General features: G+C 36.2%; 1 protein-coding gene across 1 annotated transcript; it reads right to left on the reverse strand.

Annotated features, from left to right (window-relative positions):
- Positions 1 to 11,103: 11,103 nt before the first annotated feature.
- On the reverse strand, positions 11,104 to 18,012 carry LOC109790889 (uncharacterized). Its single transcript, XM_083061462.1, has 3 exons — positions 17,670 to 18,012; positions 13,429 to 13,575; positions 11,104 to 13,244 (listed from the first exon to the last, which is right to left on the reverse strand). Exons 1-3 carry the CDS (start codon positions 18,010 to 18,012, stop codon positions 11,104 to 11,106), a joined length of 2,631 nt encoding a protein of 876 aa, XP_082917588.1.
- Positions 18,013 to 19,927: the final 1,915 nt, after the last annotated feature.

The following is a 19,927-nucleotide window of genomic DNA, read 5'->3' on the forward strand; positions in this document are numbered from 1 at the left end:
CGGCTCGGGCGTCGAGTGAGGCTAGGCCTGGAGAGGCGGTACTCAACCATCAGCGTCGTCAGAGACACGTCGGTGTACAACTTCCGGCTCGGGCATCGAGTGAAGTTGACCCTGGAGAGGGCAAACTCAGCTGCCTAGGTCGTCAGAAACAACCGAAGCAGAGCCTGGAGAGGCGGGTACTCAATCATCAGTGATGTTAAAACACTGGTGTCTAGCTTCCGGCTCGGGCGTCGAGTGAGGCTAGGCCTGGAGAGGCGGTACTCAACCATCAGCGTCGTCAGAGACACGTCGGTGTACAACTTCCGGCTCGGGCATCGAGTGAAGTTGACCCTGGAGAGGGTAAACTCAGCTGCCGAGGATGTCAGAAGCACCGAGGTATGCACTCACCTGGAGAGGCCACTCAACAATTTTCCACCGGAAGACATTACAAGTCAGAAGGTCGGTACATCACCCGGACAATTGGGTCAACTCCTTTACTTGTCAGCCGGTACACCAAAAGGCCGTCCGACTAAGTAAAGGGGGGGCAGCTGTAGACCCCTAAAATTGTCCGGGTCGGAAATAAAACTCGAAGACCCTCAAAGATCGAAGGAAAGTCAGCCAGAAGGACTCCTAGAAGACCATAGGATGGCTATCTGTGGGTTTAGAGGTCTTAGAGTAGCTTAAAATAAGGAAGTGGAGGGAATGAAGCCCAATACGGCCGTACTAAACTTAATACGGCCGTATTGGAGCTTCAACACGGCCGCAGTGAACTCAATACGGCGTATTGAAGTTTCTGAAACTTCAATACGGCCGTACTGAAATCAATACGGCCGTATTGAAGCTTCAATACGGCCGCAGTGAACTCAATACGGCGTATTGAAGTTTCTGAAACTTCAATACGGCCGTACTGAAATCAATACGGCCGTATTGAAGCTTCAATACAGCCGCAGTGAACTCAATACGGGCGCATTGAAATTTCTGAATTTCAATACGGCCGTATTGAACTCAATACGACCGTATTGAAGTTCAAAAATTTCAATACGGCCGTATTGATTCCATAGCCCGTATTGCGCCTGTTCCCTATAAATATGGCGTCATTTTGACGTCATAACACACTTTTACACTGAGTTTTAACCCTCTTCTTGAGTATTCTGGGTTTTTTTGAGCAGTGCTCTGCCTAGAAATCACTCGGAGAGTTGATCCGACGAAGTTCTTGAGCCCCGAGCCATTTTGCTTGAGGATCGAACCTAGTCGAAGGGAAATCCTCCGGATTTCCATAGTCAAAATTTTATAGGAAGGGAGCGAGCGGGCTTGTAGAGCGAGGGAACGCCAAAAAGCTTCCCAGTTTTACGAAATATATAAAAAGCACGCTTCAAAGGTTTCTTCTTCAAAATCCTTCCTTTTACTGCTTTCTGTGTGCATATTTAACTGTCATCATGTAGATAGTTAATTTATAATCGCTTATAATAAATAGGGGTAATTTAGTAATTTTATATTGTTATTTTAGAAATAATCTGTCATAGGGAACCCGAAAGGGGCGCTGTGGGGTGCTAACACCTTCCCCACGCGTAACCGACTCCCTTACCCGACTCTGGTTGTAATGGCCGAAGTCGATTTTTGAATCGATTGCCTTATCCCTTTTTCCAATGTTTTGAGTAAAACATTGGTGGCGACTCCAAAGAACCCTCCTTTTATGAAAACCGCTAATCCATGGAGGGTCCCGCTTGGGATTAACATGGATTGGTGAGACTTTTAATAAATAAATTGGATAAGATCGACAAGGTCTCAGTTTGAGAACAAGTCGTTCTAATAATCCAATACATTTTCAAAACCAAAATAAAAGCGAGCTCGACCGTCTTCGCGACCGCCGAGGCCCGTTTGGGCCGGTGGCGACACACCTTTACGCATTTACATGCAAGATTAAAAATTATGATTATCACATTACATCAAGACCTAACTATAATAAATCTTCTGGTGTGTTGAGGTCCACGTTCTCGGAATGATCCTTCCCTAGAGTTCTTCTAACTTATATGCTTTGTTGTTTAAGCAATGTTTGACCCTAAATGGGCCATCCCAATTAGCTGCTAGCTTTCCTTCTCGCGGGTTTTTTCTTACCGCTCCCTACGCCCTCCAAACCAAGTCACCTTCGTTGAACGCTCTTGTTGTGAGATTGGCATTAAACCGCCGAGCCATCCTTTATTTGCAAGCTTCTACCACTATCCATGCTTTGTTGCGTACTTCTTCCACCACATCAATTTTAGCTCAAAGGGATGTGTCATTAAAATATTCATTTAATTGTAACCGACGGAAGAAAGGTTTTCCAACTTCCACAGGGATCATGGCATCGGTACCATAGGTTAGTTTGAAGGGAGTTTCCTTCGTTGTGGATTGAGGGGTGCATCGGTAATCCCATAACACCTCTAATAATTCTTCAGCCCAAACCCCCTTGGCATTTCCCAAGCACTTCTTCCACTCTGAGAGGATCACCTTATTTGCAGCTTTTGCTTGGCCATTGGATTGGGGGTGTTCCACCGAGGTGAAGTGGTGTCAAATTCTCAAGTCTTTTAAGAACTTATTGAGTTTATGGTATATGAATTGAAGGCCATTGTCTGTTATTATGGCGTGAGGGATGCCAAAATAGGTGATGATGTTTTTCCACATAAACTTTTAAACATTGTCGGTGGTGATTGTAGCCAATGGTTCAGCTTCTATCCACTTTGTGAAGTAATTGATAGCTACAGTAAGAACTTGCATTGACCCTTGCCTGGTGGGAAGGGTCCGAGGATATCCATCCTCCATAAGGCAAAAGGCCATGGAGAGCTAATGCTATGGAGTTCTATGGCCGAAGTATTAATGAGGTTGTCGTGCTTTTGACATTGTACACATCTTCTAATGAACTAGGGACAATCAGTTCGGAGGGTGGGCCACTAATAGCTAGCCCTTAAGACCTTGGCAGCTATAGTTCTTCCTCTCGAATAGAATCCACATATTCCTTTATAGACTTCCCTTAATACGTATTTGGTTTGTGCTGTGTCGATGCATTTCAGTAACGGAGTTGAGAAGCCTCTTCGGTACAACTCTCCTCAGATCACAAAATATCTAGCAGCTTGTGTTCGAAGCTTTCTAGCGAATAAGGGGTCTGTTGGTTCCTTGCCATTAAGAATGAAGTCAAATATCTCCGTCATCCATGTTGTTATAGCTTGTTCGACCGAAAAGCATTCTTTGGCGGCGATACTGAGGGTAGGAAGTTCTAGATGGAGAGTAATTCGCAACTGCCTCAGCTTGTGACTATTGCTCGCTAGTCGAGCCAATTGATCAGCTCTCTCGTTGCTTTCATGTGATTTGTGTTTTATTTGAACCTCATCGAAGTTGTTGTGCATCCCGTGGAAATTATGGTAATACTTCAATAGGTTAGGGTCTTTCACTTGAAAGGTGTTGTTCACTTGTTCTGCCACCACCTTTGAATCGGTCCAACTTATCAGCTGCCGAACTCCAACTTCATGAGCCAGTCTTAAGCCAGCCAATAGTGCTTCATATTTGGCTTGGTTATTTGATGCCCAAAATTGAAAATGTAATGAATACTCAAGTGTGAGCCACAAAGGCCCTTCAAGGATTATTTCAGCTCTGCTACCTTTGTTATTGGAAGAGCCATCGACATGCATTGTCCATACGCCATTTTCAAAGTGTCCTGTAGGTTGGAGTTCATTTACAAAATCAACAAGACATTGAGATTTTATTGCCCTCTAAGTTCGAACACAATATCGAACTCAGAAAGTTCTAATGACCAAGCCATCATTCGTTCGGCTAATTCTGGCTTTCTCAAAACCTTTGCGGTGGGGAAATCGGTGCGCACTATGATGCGATGGCTGTGGAATTACTAACAAAGACGCTGAGCCATGTGAACCAGCCTAAGTGCTACCTTTTCTAGCAATTGGTACCTTCTCTCTACTTCGTGGAGCATTCGACTAACAAAGTAGATAGGATTGCACTTATTGCCTCATCGAAAATGGACAAGTATACTACAAAGCTTGAAAGTGGATCTGGTTTTGAAAGAATTAGGGTTGTGCCAAGCCGCGCTTTGAGTGCTTGAAAGGCCGTTTCACACTCTTGGGTCCAATCGAACTTGTTCGTCTTTTTTAATAATCCTATGATTAGTTTGGCCGTCTCGGCCAAACATGGGAGGAATCGTGACAAAGATGTTAACCGCCCGGCTAATCTTTATACTTCCTTAATGGTTTGCGGGTTTCACATTTTTAAAACCGCTCGACATTTGTCGGGATTAGTTTCAATTCCTCTTGTTGATAGCATGAATTCTAGGAACTTTCCCCCCAGTTATGCTGAACACACATTTTTTGGATTAAGACGCATGTTAAACTTGCGAAGTTGTTAAAACACTTCTGAGACATTTGTGTGTAGAGATATCTCTTGATTTGACGACCATGACGTCGACATATACTTCCATGTTTCTACTTTGAATATTTTTTCCATGAGTCGTTGGTAGGTGGCTCTGGCATTTTTTAAACCGAATGGCATTACCCTGTAGCAGTAATTAGCCGAATCGATTATAAAGGCCATTTTTTCTTTGTGTTGTGGGTGCATTCAGATTTGGTTATACCTAGAGTATGTGTCCAAAAAAGTCAAGAACTGATGGCCAGCTGCCCCATCGACGAGTCGATCGATGTTTGGTAGGGGATACGTATCCTTGGGGTAGGCTTTGTTGAGATCGGTGTAATTTGTACACATCCTTCATTTTCTATTTGACTTCTTTACCATGACTAGTTTGCTAGGCATGTAGTGTAATGTACTTCCCGAATGAACCAAGCCTCTACGAATTTGGTAACCTCTGACTCAACTGCAATTTTTCTATCATTGCCCATCTTTCTTTTCCTTTGCGCCACTGGCTTGGCTTCTCGGCGTACAGATAGTTTGTGGCAAAGAAAGTTTGGGTTTATGCTCGATAGGCATGTCGGATGGTGTCCACGCAAATAAGTCCCTATTTTTCAAGATTACATCACTCAACAACTGCCTATCGAGGTCAGATAAATTGATCCCCATGTAGGTGTTCTAGGATTGTCCTGCCTCAATCTATAAAGGTTGTCTTTCTTCTATCGGCACCAGACGCTCATCATTATCAACCCTTGGGTCGAGATCCAAAGCCGAAGGCGAAGGGGGGGATGGAGGATTCACCACGTTGACCCTCGTTGGTTCGTCCTCCTCCAAACGTGTGATTCTCAAGCTTGGGAAGTAGCATTCCCTGGCCGCCTTTTGGTTTGCATGTATCGCCAGGGTTTTGCCCGTGTCGGACAGGAATTTCATCGCCAAGTGTGGTGTTGAAACTATTGCTCCTAACATGTTCAAGGAGGGTCATCCAAGGAGTATGTTGTAGGATGTATTGGTGTGAACCACTACATATTTCACCTGTATGTCTCGGTATTCTCTTTCATCGAAGAAAAACCGAGTGAAAAGCTTGATGTATCCCTTTGTATTTACTCGTGCGCCCGAGAAACCAAGTAAGGGTTCATTATACGGAATCAATTCTCTCTCAAGGGTCCCCAACTACTTGAAGGTGTTCCAATATAGGATATCTACCGAGCTACCCTAGGCCACTAGTTTTTTCTTGACTATGCAATTGTGTATTTCTACGCTTACCACCATTGGGTCATCTTGGACTGGGTTGATTCTTTTGAAGTCGGCATTGGTGAAAATGATGGCGGGCATTCTGTTTATGACTCGGGTCTCCACGACATGGATTGTGCGAACTTCCCTCAAATGTCTCTTTCGGGCAGATGAAGTTGAGCCTCCCCCGGCAAATCCATCTGGATCGTGCTAAAGACACGTCGATGTGATGAGTGAGGCTCTTCTTTCTTGTCCCTCGATCGACTGCATTCATTCCGGTGATTCTCTGATCGCTCTTGTCTATATTAGTCACGATATCAAGGTTGATAACTCGACCAAGCGGAGACCGGCCGATCGACGAAAGATTAGAGATGCCCATGCTTTATTAAATCCTCAATCTTATCTTTAAGGGCTGCACATTCTTTTGTGGAGTGGCTGTGATTGCGGTGATATCTACAAGACTTGTTTGTATCAGTGCATGGGGATATCCTATTTTTTATTGGACAGCTAAAACTTTTGATGCGAGAGCCTACTCGAGCATCGCTGCACGACTTGCATTCAGTGGTGTGTAACGAGAGTATTTAGGGCCATGAGTCAGCTGTTCCCGAAGGGTTAGTTCTTTGTCGAGACCTCGGAATTGTTGTTTGCTAGGCTTCTCTGTTAAAGGAATCAATTGAGTTATCTGACAACCAAGTGAACCAACTTAAGGCCTTACCTTTTAGTGATGCTGGGAAGATTTGGCATAGCGCAGCGTCATCAGTGGTGCTCAACGTTACTTGCATGAGGAACACATCGATGTTCTCATTGGGGTCTGTTGTGCTGTCATACTTGTCCATCGAAAGGGATTTCCAGTGGTCCAATAGAGGGGATTACATGATGGTTAAGGTGAAAGGGTGTCGATGTGCGCTAACTGGCATGAGGTTATTGGATCGATCGATTGTGGGGATAGTAGATAGGAACTTTTCTAGTGCAAAGGCCGAAACATGAGGAGCTGAGCTGTGAATTTCATGGGACTGGAAGGATCCCTGCATTTATGTATGACTTGGCTGAGTAGGCCTCTATGACAGATCTTGGTTTTTTAGAGCAACATTCTCTACTTTCATGGCCTATAGTTCCTTAGCATCTCTCTCCCTTTGTTGACGCATGATAGCCATCTCTTCTTTTAGTTGACGAATGGTTTTCGAAAGGTTCATTTTATCAATTACTTCCACATGGTCATCTTCTTCAGATCGGTGGTCTTCTGTATTCGTCTTCCTTATTTTTGCCATGGTTCTAGCTTATTGTCTTAGAGCTTTTGGTTCAGCCCCATGGTGGGCACCAAAATGTACCTGTTTGAAGGACACACTAGTAATCTTCTCGTAATCTAGAGGCTGAACGAGAAGTCCAAGCGAATATTCCAGTGAGAGGGAGGATACCTGCAAAAGGCACTCTGACACTCAAGTCGGGACAAGCACAAATATCGATAGTAATAAATGAACAGTGATATTACCTCGAGATATGGAATATTTATACTGACATTAATGGGTCCTGTTCTCAATAGGTCCCATACTAGGGTTACCAAATTAGGTAATACGTTTATAACTTTACGTCCATGATTAGTTGTTAATCAATGATTAAGGTTAATCAACATGCTCATTAGGTCATTCCCTTTTGATTGAAGGTACACTAGTCTCCAAAATGTAATTTCGTCGATTGGTCTTCGGGTGCCGAAGGTGCCGAACTTTCGTGTACACTAGTCTCTGAAATGTAATGACGTCGATCGGTCTTCGAGTGCTAAAGGTGTCGAACCGTCATGTACCCAAGGTCGATGGTGTCCGAAGTATGACCGTTCGGCCTAATCAGCCTGACCAATTAGACCGATTGACCAAATGGTGGTGTGGGGTGATGATGTATGATGTCCCAGAAGTCAATTGTTGCTTGGGTGCTGAGGGTGCCGAAGTATTAGTCTCTTATGTCGAGGGCATTCCGAAATATGGTTGTTTAGCCTAGGTGCCCTACTGATTGGCCGAACACCAAGCATGTGATGTGGCCGAAAGGCTTGTCCGATACAGGTGCCTTACAACACCCTAATTCGGTACTCTATATTTAACATAATAATAAACAATAATTTAAATGTTTACCCCTTTTACTAATTATTCACAGGACGAAAATATCTATTATCTACATGATTATTTATTTTCATATAAGAATTATAAATAAAATAAATAAATAAATAAAATAATAAATGAAATAATAAATAACACAATAAACAAAATAATAAATAAAATAAATAAAAATAATAATAAAATAGATGAATTTAGAACCTTCGAAGCAAGCTTTCTATAAGGGAATCTTTCCAAATGTGTGCGGAGTGCGTTTTGACAATCCTTCGCTCTACAAAAGCCTCATTATCACTTAGAGATTTACATAGAGAGTGGGGAAAGGTATGCAACTTGAGGTGTCTTCCATCCCTTGGCCCGAGGGTTTCTTATATAGCCAACTAGGAGGTAAAAGCATAATAGAGTTGTCCGATATGGGACTAAATTTTATAAAAATACAATCTTTTTTCTAGGCACCATGCAGGACCTCTAGAGAACTCGTTAATTGTTGGATCGTGCTAGTTCTTTTATGGTATCCTCACAATATATTGATTTTCAATTCTAACGGTTAGATCTTTGAAATCAGGTCTGTAGTGAGAAATACTATCATAACAAAAAAGTTGTCTCGTGTGAGACTCCTATTTTCTGTTAGAAAAGAATGGCACAATCCAAGAGGGGGGTGAATTGGATTCTATGACCCTTTAAAAAATTTCAGAGTATTTAGGATCTTTATTTCACTTAAACTTTTCTAAGACTGAATTTTCAAATGAAGCTTCTTTAAAGACTTGTTTATATAAGTATGAATGCTATATGCTTTCTTGATTACAAAATAATGAGGTTCAAATGTAATGCTCCAATTCAGATTAAACCATCAATATTCACACACTCATATTAATCAAGAATTATCTTCTTTAATGTTCAACCAAGTTATTACACAAAGTAAAAGATAAAGGTAGAAGAAGATTGCACAAGTCTTTTATACTGGTTCAGCCACTCCACATGTGACCTACATCCAGTCCTCAATCAGCACCTGATCAAGATTTGTTCCACTATCTCAATGAAGAAGGTTTACAAGCACACCACACATGCATATACTTCAACACTAAAGATAACCACTTTCTTGACCCCAAGAAAGCACCCCTTGTAGAAACCCACTATAAGAAACCTTACCACTTGAGAAACCCTTCTCAAGATTTTACAAGTATTCACACAAAATAAAGGAACGAATTCACCTGGAATTCAGAAGCAAATCTTAATCTTCCCCTTTCAAGAATGTTATGATGATGATGATCTTCTATCAAGGTTTTTCACAAACGTTTTTCTTCCTGGATTCACAAAGAAAACTCTCCAAGATGGTCACAAAGACTCCACAAAAACGCTTTTCTAATTTTGATTATCAGTTCTAACTCATGTCTGAAGTTTCTAAAAGTTCAAACTATTTATAAAAGTCTCAGACCCAAATAATCGATTATTTTAAAGAATAATCGATTATTTTGTTCTTCAGGTTTTCTAGAAACCAACCAAGAACAATATAATCGATTATTTTGCTGGATAATCGATTATTCCAGAGAGTTATTCCTGGGATAATCGATTATTTAGCAAATAATCGATTATTGCAGCAAGCTGGCATCCCATTTTGCCTATTGCTGGAATAATCGATTATATTTAACGATAATCGATTATTTTGAGTTAGTTTTTAAAACTTCATTTTATGCCTCAAAATAACTTTCTAATTCATCATCATACACTCTCTACTTAGTTTAGATATAGAATTTGCTTATGCACAAAGCACACCAAGCACACACAACATATAAACAATTTATTTTCTAAACTCTATTGCATAGCTCTATTACATAGCATTTTCTTGACTTTCTTTGACTTTGTTTTTGTGCTTCCAAGTTGTTGTTGTTGACTCATATCTTGTGATCATCAAAACTCTTTTAAGCTTCAAATTCTTCTAAGCTCAACATTTTCTAGCTGCAATGCGAGACCTCTAGAGAATTCATTATCCTTTGGATCATGCTGAAAATTTGATGATATCTTCTTAATTCATTGATTTTTAATTCAACGGTCGGATTGTCAAAATTAGGTCTATAGCTAGAGATATTATCATAACAAAAAAAATGTTGCCCAACACGAAGCTTTTCTAGAAAGAGGAACGGATCATTCCAATTTTGGAATGGGTCTTTCCAAGATTGTGAATGACCCATTCCATTGACCAGAATGGTTGTTCCATGCCTCAGATTCGGTTTTTGAGTTTTTGGGGCCTTCCGGAGCTATCTTGGTCCATTTAGGTGCTTTATTGGGCCCTTAGGGGCCATACATGATGCTCTTTCCAGCTACAGTATAAGGCCTCTAGAGAAAATTATGTTTGTAACTAGAGATATTATCATAACAAAAATGTTGCCCAATGTGTTGGGCCCTCAAGAGACGTTTGTCTCGCTCTAGTAGACCTTTGTCCTTAGTTTGGGTACCTCGGACAAAATTGGGTGTATACAAGTGTTCTTTTTAGTAGATTTAGAGTCAAGGTAGAAAATTGTTGATTATGACTCAAAATCTTATGTACCATTTGTATGCTCTTAAAGTTTTTTGCTTGTACAATTTTATGAGTATAGTCTGTCTCCATTTGTCTGATGGGTTCAAATAAACTTATAGGCCCAGTCTGTCTCCATTCATCTGATAGATTCAAACTATACATAGTCTGTCTTCATTAGTCTGATGAGTTTAATATATCCTGTTTTATAAGATTAGTCTTAGTGTCTTGGATCTCTATACATATCTTTTTGTGGATCCTTTCTAAGTGCACGAATGAATGACATGGAGAGAGAAAATGTGATGAACAAAGTGTTAAGTGTGAACGGAGAGTTGAGAATAAGATACGTAGAGAGGAACAAAGAACCGATTAGAGGGATTACATGGTTTCTAAGAAAATAAAGAGGTTGTTCTATTGTAAGGCTACTCTCTCTGTGGATGTAGGTCAAATTAGCTAAACCACGTAAATTTACGTTCTTGTTGGATTTTCTCATTTCTACATTTTTGACTTGTTCTTGCATATGATCTATTTTGTTTGTTTTCTTTCCAACATATATATATATATATGTGTGTGTGTGTATGTGTTATTAATTTTATTTTTTCGATCACTTGTAGTAGATGAAATTGGGTGATAATTTATAATTGGGAGAATAGTTAAACTAAGTCATACCATACCTTTTGTTCATAACTTTGTATTTTGATAAAACACAAGTCATTGTAAAAACACATATATATCTGGAACAAAATACACTCGCATACCCCACCATACATGTTGTTTTCTTGTTTTCTCTGTTATTTGTTTTCCCTCTTGTTTTTATTTTGAAAATCTCCCTTTTATAACTTTACAACAACAGCTACCACTACAATTAAGTATGCTACAGGGAAAAGTTATAATTTCCTATGGTATTTGAAAGTATGAATGGAAGTAGAGAAAAGCTATGACTCCAAGAAATGTAACAAAAAATGGTGGTGGAAAACTATAAACAAAGGTGTTTATGAAGTGATCATTCCCAAGAGGTGGTGTATCGATCCCTGGTGTTGGTTGTTTTACAACAGAAGAGCAACTTCGATTTAGTGGAGGTCCACAAAGAAAAGCGTTACCTTCATAACTGCTTGCTTCAAATGTTGCAAATTGGTTTACCCTCTCTGGGGTCCTTCCGGATAAGTTATTATGAGCTATAGAGAAAACAGATAACTGGTATAAATCTGTCAATTGTGAGGGAATGTGACCACTCAATCTATTGTATGAAAGATCCAAGCTCTCAATTTGCTTTAGGTTGGAAAACGTTTCTGGAATTGGCCCTGTGATGTGATTCTTGGACAAGTTTAATGTGTGTATGCTCTTCAAGTATCCTATTTGTGAAGGAATCTGACCAGTCAACATATTGTTCGAGAGATCCAAACCAAACATCAAATCCAAGATATTTCCCTTATATGTTTCATACCTATTTTTTGACGTGAAATCCACATCTTGTTCATCATATTCTACAAACTCTTGTATGTTTTGACCTTCAACAAGAGTATTTGTGTCTGGAAAAAAGACATACTCAGTGGATCTTGTAACCCATGGTACCACAAATTTCCCTAGTAACGTACCATCAAACAAATCAAGCCTTCTGAATGCTATATTTTTCAAGCAAGATGGAATTCTTCCAGAAAGGTTATTTTGAGATAAATCCATAATACTGATGTTCTTTAGTTGACATACATCAATTGGAATGAGACCATCTAGTTTGTTTTTCTTCAAATGAAGAATCCTTAGATTCAAAAATGAACTTATCCACTTAGGAATTTGGCCTGAAAATTTGTTATTCACCAAATTCATTGTCAACAAGAAAGGAGAATTGGCCAGAACAATAGGTATTGGTCCATTGAACTTGTTGTTCTGCAAATGCAAGTACCTCAAGTCTGGCATGGTGAGACACTTAGGCAGTGTTCCATTAAAATTGTTTTGAGAAATGTCTACATATGCCAATTTAGTTAACTTGCAAAAACCCATTGGAATTGGACCCTCCAATGAATTTTGGGACAAGATGAGGAAAGTCAAATTCTGAAAACTTCCAATCCAACTAGGTATTTCTCCATGGAGTTGGTTGTTGCTTAAATCCAACATTCTTAACTCAATGCTATTCATGATTCCATCCGGTATGTTTCCCTTGAAGTTATTGTTGGCTTGATGTAGTGATAACAACTTGGTGAAATTTGATCCAGAAGGCAAGAAAGGGCCATGCAAGTTGTTGTTAGACAACTTCAAAAACCTCAAGTCATTGCTACCTTTGCCAAACTCCTGTGGTATGTGTCCAGATAAATTGTTGTGTGACAAGTCTAAATTATTCAACTGTTTCATGTCACCTAATGAAGCTGGAAAATTACCCTGTAGTGAACTAGAGGACATATTCAAAGTCACCAAGTTTGGAAAAAGTGAACCAATGTGATGAGGAATTCCTCCAATAGGGTTACAGGAGATATCCAAGATATGCATATTTGAGAATATTGTGGCGGCATTGAGCTCAACAGGACCAGTTAAGAGGTTGTTGCTGAGATTAAGGTAATCCAATTTGGTGTTATTTTCCAATAGCCAGTTCGGAAACCTTCCTTCCATGTTGCTATGGCCAATATGTAGCATTCTTAACTCGTGTTGATTATAAAGGAAAGTGGGAATCATGTGGCTTGGTTCATTGAGTGTGCAATTTAACACTCGAAGAATTTTCAATTGAAAGGATGGAACAAACGGAGGATTCTCGGTATCAACCTTCAAATCCTGCTGGTTATAGCTCCCAATCTCAAGAATTTGAAGGTTAGAATGGTTAGCTAGCAAGTTGAATGAAAGTGTGCCTTTGAAATGGTTATTACTAAGAGAAAGATAGGCAAGGGACTTGAGATTATAAATGAATGACGGGAACGTTCCTTCAAAACTATTATCTGAAACATCAAGTAAATGGAGAAAAGACAAATTGGAGAGACACGGTGGAAGATGCCCCACAAAATGGTTTATGCTGAGATCCAAGAATCGCAGATTCTTTAGCTTGCATAACCCTCCTGTCATACGTGACATTTCATTCGATAAATTAATTTTAAATATAAACTAAATACTTTTAAAAATATTTATTGAAATACGCTGTGTATCTATATAAATTTAGTAATCAAAAGTGAATTTCATATGAAAAGAAAACTTATGAAAACAATTTACACTCATGTATAGCAAACATTATGAAATTAATACCTTCCCATGGCAACGAGTCATTCAATTGATTGACGTAAAAGTTCAAGTATGTCAGAGAGGTAAGAGCCGCAATTGATTCTGGAAGACTTCCCGTCAAGGAATTAAATGCAAAAGACAACTTCTCTAATTTTTTTGAAGTAGAAGGATCTGTTGAGTGTCAACAGAAAATAGTAATAAAAAACGGTATAAAAAAAAGTCCTTTTGATATAAACTAGTTACATACTACAATGCACGAAAATCTATATTGGATGATAACCCGAAGAATGAAATAAAATCAAAAGCACAATTTCTCTTTTTCAGTTTAATTAGTTAATAACCTATCTAAACTTTGCACCATTTAATTAAGAAACTCAACAAATTTACCGTATAAAAATTATTGGATGATTCGACGCATCTAAAAATTTTTAGTTTCTTAAAAATTTGAAGAATATTTAAGGGTAGTTTAAGGAGAGAAAAAAATGATTTCTCATTTTCTTTTGTTTTTTTTCAAAAATAAAAATGTTGAAGCTATGTTTCATTTAACTAATTTTGATAATAAATATATACATTTCATTAAAAATAAGTTCTCAACATGTAAATAAATAGATGAAGTGATTTATTGAAACTACACATAATATATTACATTCTTCTTCTATGAGACATGAGAGACATCCAAGATAATTTTATATTATGCACATCTCAAACCTAATTTGATGAATTTTTACCTTTAAAATTACTACATTAGGATTAAAAACAATACTCAAGATAAAAATATATTATGAATACGGAATATGCCCTAATTTTATCAAAATAATATATATAAAAGGAGATCAAATGATTATAAAAGTAATTTCGGTAAAGCTATTTCATTCAATAACTCATGATATATGTTGAATACCAACTATCTAATTGTTAAATTAAAAATTTTTAATGCATAGATAAAGTTTAATAATTTTTAAAAAAAATTAAAATCATATAATACTTCATTTCATTAATTCAAATTGGCGAATAATTATAAAAATATTTCATACGTTGATTTGAATCTATATAATGAATTATGTTAAGATATGATGAGGCATTTTGAAGACTCCTGAAGAATGTTTTAGTTTTAACGATGTATTGTATAGATGTTGCTTAAGCCTATGAAAAAGGATATTGTATTGATTGTAATATATATAGGCATGTGTGTGTTTGTTTATAATTGACGATGATGATGAATGTTTAATTCAAGGATTAATGAAACTTTTAACAATCCAAGAACTTAATTACTTAGTATTTTCATAAAGTAATAGATTATCATGAAAAGGTAATTTACTACGAAGTGTTTAAACATATAAATATGGCTTGATTCAAACAAGAGTTTTCAAGGTAACATTGTTAATTAATTACCATTCAGGGTAATCAATTACCAAGTCTATTACTGAAAAATGATATTCAAATGTCATTTGTGTTAATAGATTACCATAACTGGTAATAGATTAAAATAGAACTTCTTGCTTGAAACAAGGCTGAATAATCAAGATGTTCATTAGGATAATCGATTACTAGAAGAGATAATCGATTACCATAGAATGAAACACAATTATGGGTTCTAAGAAGCTCGGGATAATCGATTACCAAGTCCCATAATCGATTACCCTGACACTTTATGTTCAAAATTCAATTTTTAGATGAACAGGTAATCAATTACCATATTAGGTAACAGATTACTTTCGTTATGACTCTTTATAACTGAATTACGTTTTTCACTTTAAATACCTATCTTTTATGAAATTAAAAGATAACCTTTTTGAAAAAGAACATTAGAGAAAAAGAATACTTTCAGAAACAAGAATCATAGGCTGATCAAAGAAACTTTTTCTGAAATACTAAAAGTGTAAAGTTTGAACATGTGTTCTTGAAGGAAGAAATTCAAGAAGTGAATTTAATTGTGAAAGATCAATGCCTACACAAATTAGGTGTTATCTTTTTTATCTTTTAATTTTTATTTTCATTTTGTATGGTGTATCTCTTGAGATAGGATGTCTCAACAAGAGATCTTGAAATCTTGAGCGAGATTTCTCAAGTAATTTCTGTGGGGTGCAGAAATTTGTATGCTTTTTTAGTCTTGTAGTGTCAAGATTGATGTGTGTTAGCATTCTTATAATATTGTGTGTGCATAGTGTTTGTAAACAATATTATAGTGAATGATCTTTGATTTAGTGGGGTGCAAAATTAGAGAAAACTGGATGTAGGCCAAGAGGATGGCTGAACCAGTATAAGTTTCTGTGTTCTTTATCTTCTTACCCTTATCTCTTTAATAATCTTGTTATGAATCTGATTAAAGAATTCAAAGATTTATGAGATATGTTTTTTCAATTATCACTCATACTCTAAATATTATTTTTGTAATTGAAATTGATTAAGAAGTTGGTAATATAAAATCAACCTAGATTACAAGTGACTGATTTGTTACGTTAACATTGAAATTTTGTTATATTGGTATTGTATCTTGTAATCTGCTATAACTTGTTAAATCAAATTGATTAAAGGTTGAGCATTGAATATCTTAGTAGGCTATAATCAAGAAATTTCAAAAATAGTGTCATCTTAGGATAGAATCTATTCAACCCCCTTCTAGATTCTAGTAAATAGAGACCAACAAATTAGAAGTTCCATTTTTCTTCTTGGAACCACCTGGTTATGTGGTTTAAAGGTGAAGGGTATTATGTGATTGTCAAAAGTTGTCACAAATCGCAAATTCAAAATGGCTTAACCATGTGTTGTTAAGCATGTTAACCATTTTTTTAACAGTGTTAACTCTAGAGACTAAAATCAACTATTTTCGTATTAGATGGATTAAAAAATTCACTTTTAAATTTGAAGGTCTAAAGATAAAATTGACCCAAATGTGAGGAACTAAAACATTTCCAAAATATTATATCATCCATCAAATATTTAGTATTTGGATATAAAAAAACTTGATGAGTTGACACAGGGGCTAGGCACACTACGCTTTCACATTTTGAGGTTTATTATGCAAGGAACTCATGTTTGATTTCCATCATGTATGAAAATTCATTAGGTCAATAATAATTGCATTACCACAAGTATGATTAGTCTCTAGTTTAGTTGATTGGAGGATACCCATGGGCAACACTAAAAACAATGTGATTTAATAAGACTAAACCCTAAACCCAGTGTTGGAGGATATCCATGGGCAACACTAAAAACAATGTGATTTAATAAGACTAAACCCTAAACCCAGTGTTGGAGGATATCCATGGGCGAGACTAAAAAAATGTGATTTCATCATAAGATTATTTTAGCACTGTGAGACTAAAAACAGTATGATTTTATAAGATTATTTTAGCATGAAATCTTGTAACTTAAAAAGAATTTATAGAAATCTAATGACAATGATTTCATAAGGCTATTTTAGTGCAAGACTAAAAACAATGTGACTGCATGATTATTTTAGCATGAAAAAGTGTTTGGCATGTAATTATAAAAAAGAAAAAAGATATACCACTATACTAAACTAACATAGTGGAAGAATATAATTATTTAATACTTTAGTGACCATTAAACTAATATATAATTGACTTAAATAATTTATATAGTTTATTTTAAATTTAAAATTATATATTTAATTATATTCAAATTTATGTGGTTCAATGAACCTATAATTTAGTTGTTCTATTATTATTATATTGATTATAATTTTTTTAGAAACTTCTTTATGACATAATATAAATTTTATTAAAATTTATAGGTATGAAATATATATGACATGATTTTTTTTAAAAATAGTTAATAAAGATCTAGTCATGGAGTTCAATGAGTGACACACCAGTTTGATCTCTGTCTCAGTGACCCAGTGGTCTAATTGTTTTAATGTTTGGTTCAATTTTTAAAATGTTGATATAAATTATATTTAAAATTTATATAAGTAAATATTTTTAAGCATGTAAACTATATATATGATAAATAATTTATACTATAGTATGATATTATTTTTATTTTTTTGATAATTTATTTTTAAAATATTAAAATTTTATTAAAAAATAATTATAATAAATAAAAGGAAAATTTCTGATGCAAATAATGGATAAGTAGTGTACCAAATAATGGGACTTTTGTCAGCATGTTTTTTCTTAAGTTTAACTTTTGCAAGTTGTTCAACCTGATTTTGCCAAATATACCTGCTCCAGAAATGAAAGAATGAACTAAGAAGACATATATATAAAAAGGTTACAATGTAATGAAAGTTTGAAGATAACCTGCCAAATAATTCCCAGATAAATCCAAGACTTGAAGGTCCTGAAAAGGAAGAAAAGATGATGCATTTAGGGACCATTGCAGGTTGCTCAATTCATAAGGTCTGGTGTAATTTAGAAAAAGATGCGTGACTCGCTTTGTGGTGTTGTCACATTCAACACTCTCCCAAGTGCAGCAATCACCATGGCCATGGCGTTGCCAAGAAGAGAGTGATGAGCCATTTGGGTGATTCAAAGCATCTTTCAATTTCAGGAGTGCATCTCTCTCAGCTTCTAAGCATCCCTTCACCACGACTCCTATTAATAATACCCACCAAAATTTTACAAAGCAACACCTAAGATACATCTTTCACTTTGCCAACCTCTTTAATATTACCAAAACGAAACATGCACCACTTTTATACACGTTACACGAACCAAGTTCTTTTGTTCATCCCAAGTTCATTATCTCAACTAAACCCTAAAAGTCAGTTTTTCGGGTCATTTCACTCACCTAAATTAATTTATTATCTCAACCAAGTCGTCCATCCAGTTATGCTTCAATATCATATATCTTGTCATGGTCCCTTTAAATTCATGCAAAACAAACGGACTCGGTCAATTTGGACTCGGTCAATATCTAAATTTTCCAAAAGTTAATTTAACTAGAATTATAATGCAGCGAAATTGTAAGTAACTTTTAGAAAAAATTAGTTCATGGGCTTGATGATGTGTAAAGAATTTTTACAATATTTTGTTTTTTATTTTTACAAAAAAAAAAATACTCAAAAGTCATATCTATGGATATTTTTAATTGAATGATAAAGAATGTTCATACCCCCACTTAGGTTCAAATTTCGAGTAAAATAAAATCTGAACCAATCAATTTTGATTAGTTTCATTTTGATCGGAATTACAATTTTTTTTTTGTAATCTGAGCCAAGTGAGACTGATCAAAAATAGAGTTGATTTTGTTCAGATTAGTCAATATTTTAAAATAAAAATTGACAAATTTATATTTTTTTTGAAAAACATAAATACATTATTTCATCCCAAAATTTAAAAAGAGTAATTAGGAAAATATGAAATTAAATTTGTCTAACATAGTCCACCATTTGTAATTAATGTAGTCTAACATAGTTGAATAGTGGATAGTAAGTGGGTAGTAGGTGTCAGAACCCGAAAAATTTTGATCTTGTCCATAAATGGTTTAGACTTCCATTTTGAAAATCTCATTCATTAGGGAATGCCCGAAAACTAGACTGATCTCTAATTAATGGTTTTAGAAAAGTTTGAAGGACTCATCGTTTTACTCAAAATATTAGAAAAAGAAAAGGGTTTTCAAAATTGCAATAGTGGCCTCCATAGCCAGAATTGAGTTTGGGGGTCGGTTACGTGTAGGAAAAATGTTAGGCACCCCTACAACATGCTAATTCGGTATCTTATGAGAATTTAGCATAATAATAAATAATAATTAAAATGTTTACCCCTTTTATTAATTATTTACAGGACGAAGATACCTATTATCTACATGGTTGCCTTTTATTATGGAAATATAATATGAATAAAAATGGTAAAGAAGAAAGGAAGAATTTGATGAAAATACCTCTGAAGCAAGCTTTATAAAATCTTGCAATGGTGGTTTGTAGGCACGTTTTGGCAACTTTTGTCATTAGCATATCTATCTTTTTTCAAAAAAATATCCTCACAAACTCAAGAAATACAAAATGAGGGAGAGAGAGAGAGAGAATTTCAAATTATCTAAGACTCTTGTAAGGCTATTTTTACTCTGTTTTTCCCCTCGGCATTATGCACGAGATGTCTTATTTATATGCATCAGGTTTGACTGGAATGGCCATTCTGGTTATCAAAATAGGGCATTCCAAATTACTATTTGATAGCTAAAATTTGAATTTGGAATGACTTGTTCCAAAATCGAAACAGCCCACTCCTAGTTCAAATTTTTCCTAAAACAACCTAAACTAGAACGACCTGTTTTGGACCCCTGAATGGTATGTTCTAACCTAGGGTTTTCAGACCTTTTTAGTGAATTGGAACGGCCCGTTCTAGGCTTCTTTTTAAACCTTTTTGTGCTTCTAGGCCTCTTGACATTTGTTCAAGTCCAATCTGATGTCATGTTGAGCCTTCAAAGTCTTCTTGCCTTGTTTTGGGTACCCTAGACAAAATTGGGTACCTATAACTGCCCATCTTTACTTGTACTTTGGATGGCTATGTGTTACTTTTCCAAAGTCAAGTAAAGATGCAGATATTTCATTTTCGGG

Source organism: Cajanus cajan, chromosome 8 (genome assembly GCF_000230855.2).
Source record: "Cajanus cajan strain Asha chromosome 8, NIPB_CcT2T_4, whole genome shotgun sequence".
Lineage (NCBI taxonomy): Eukaryota > Viridiplantae > Streptophyta > Magnoliopsida > Fabales > Fabaceae > Cajanus > Cajanus cajan.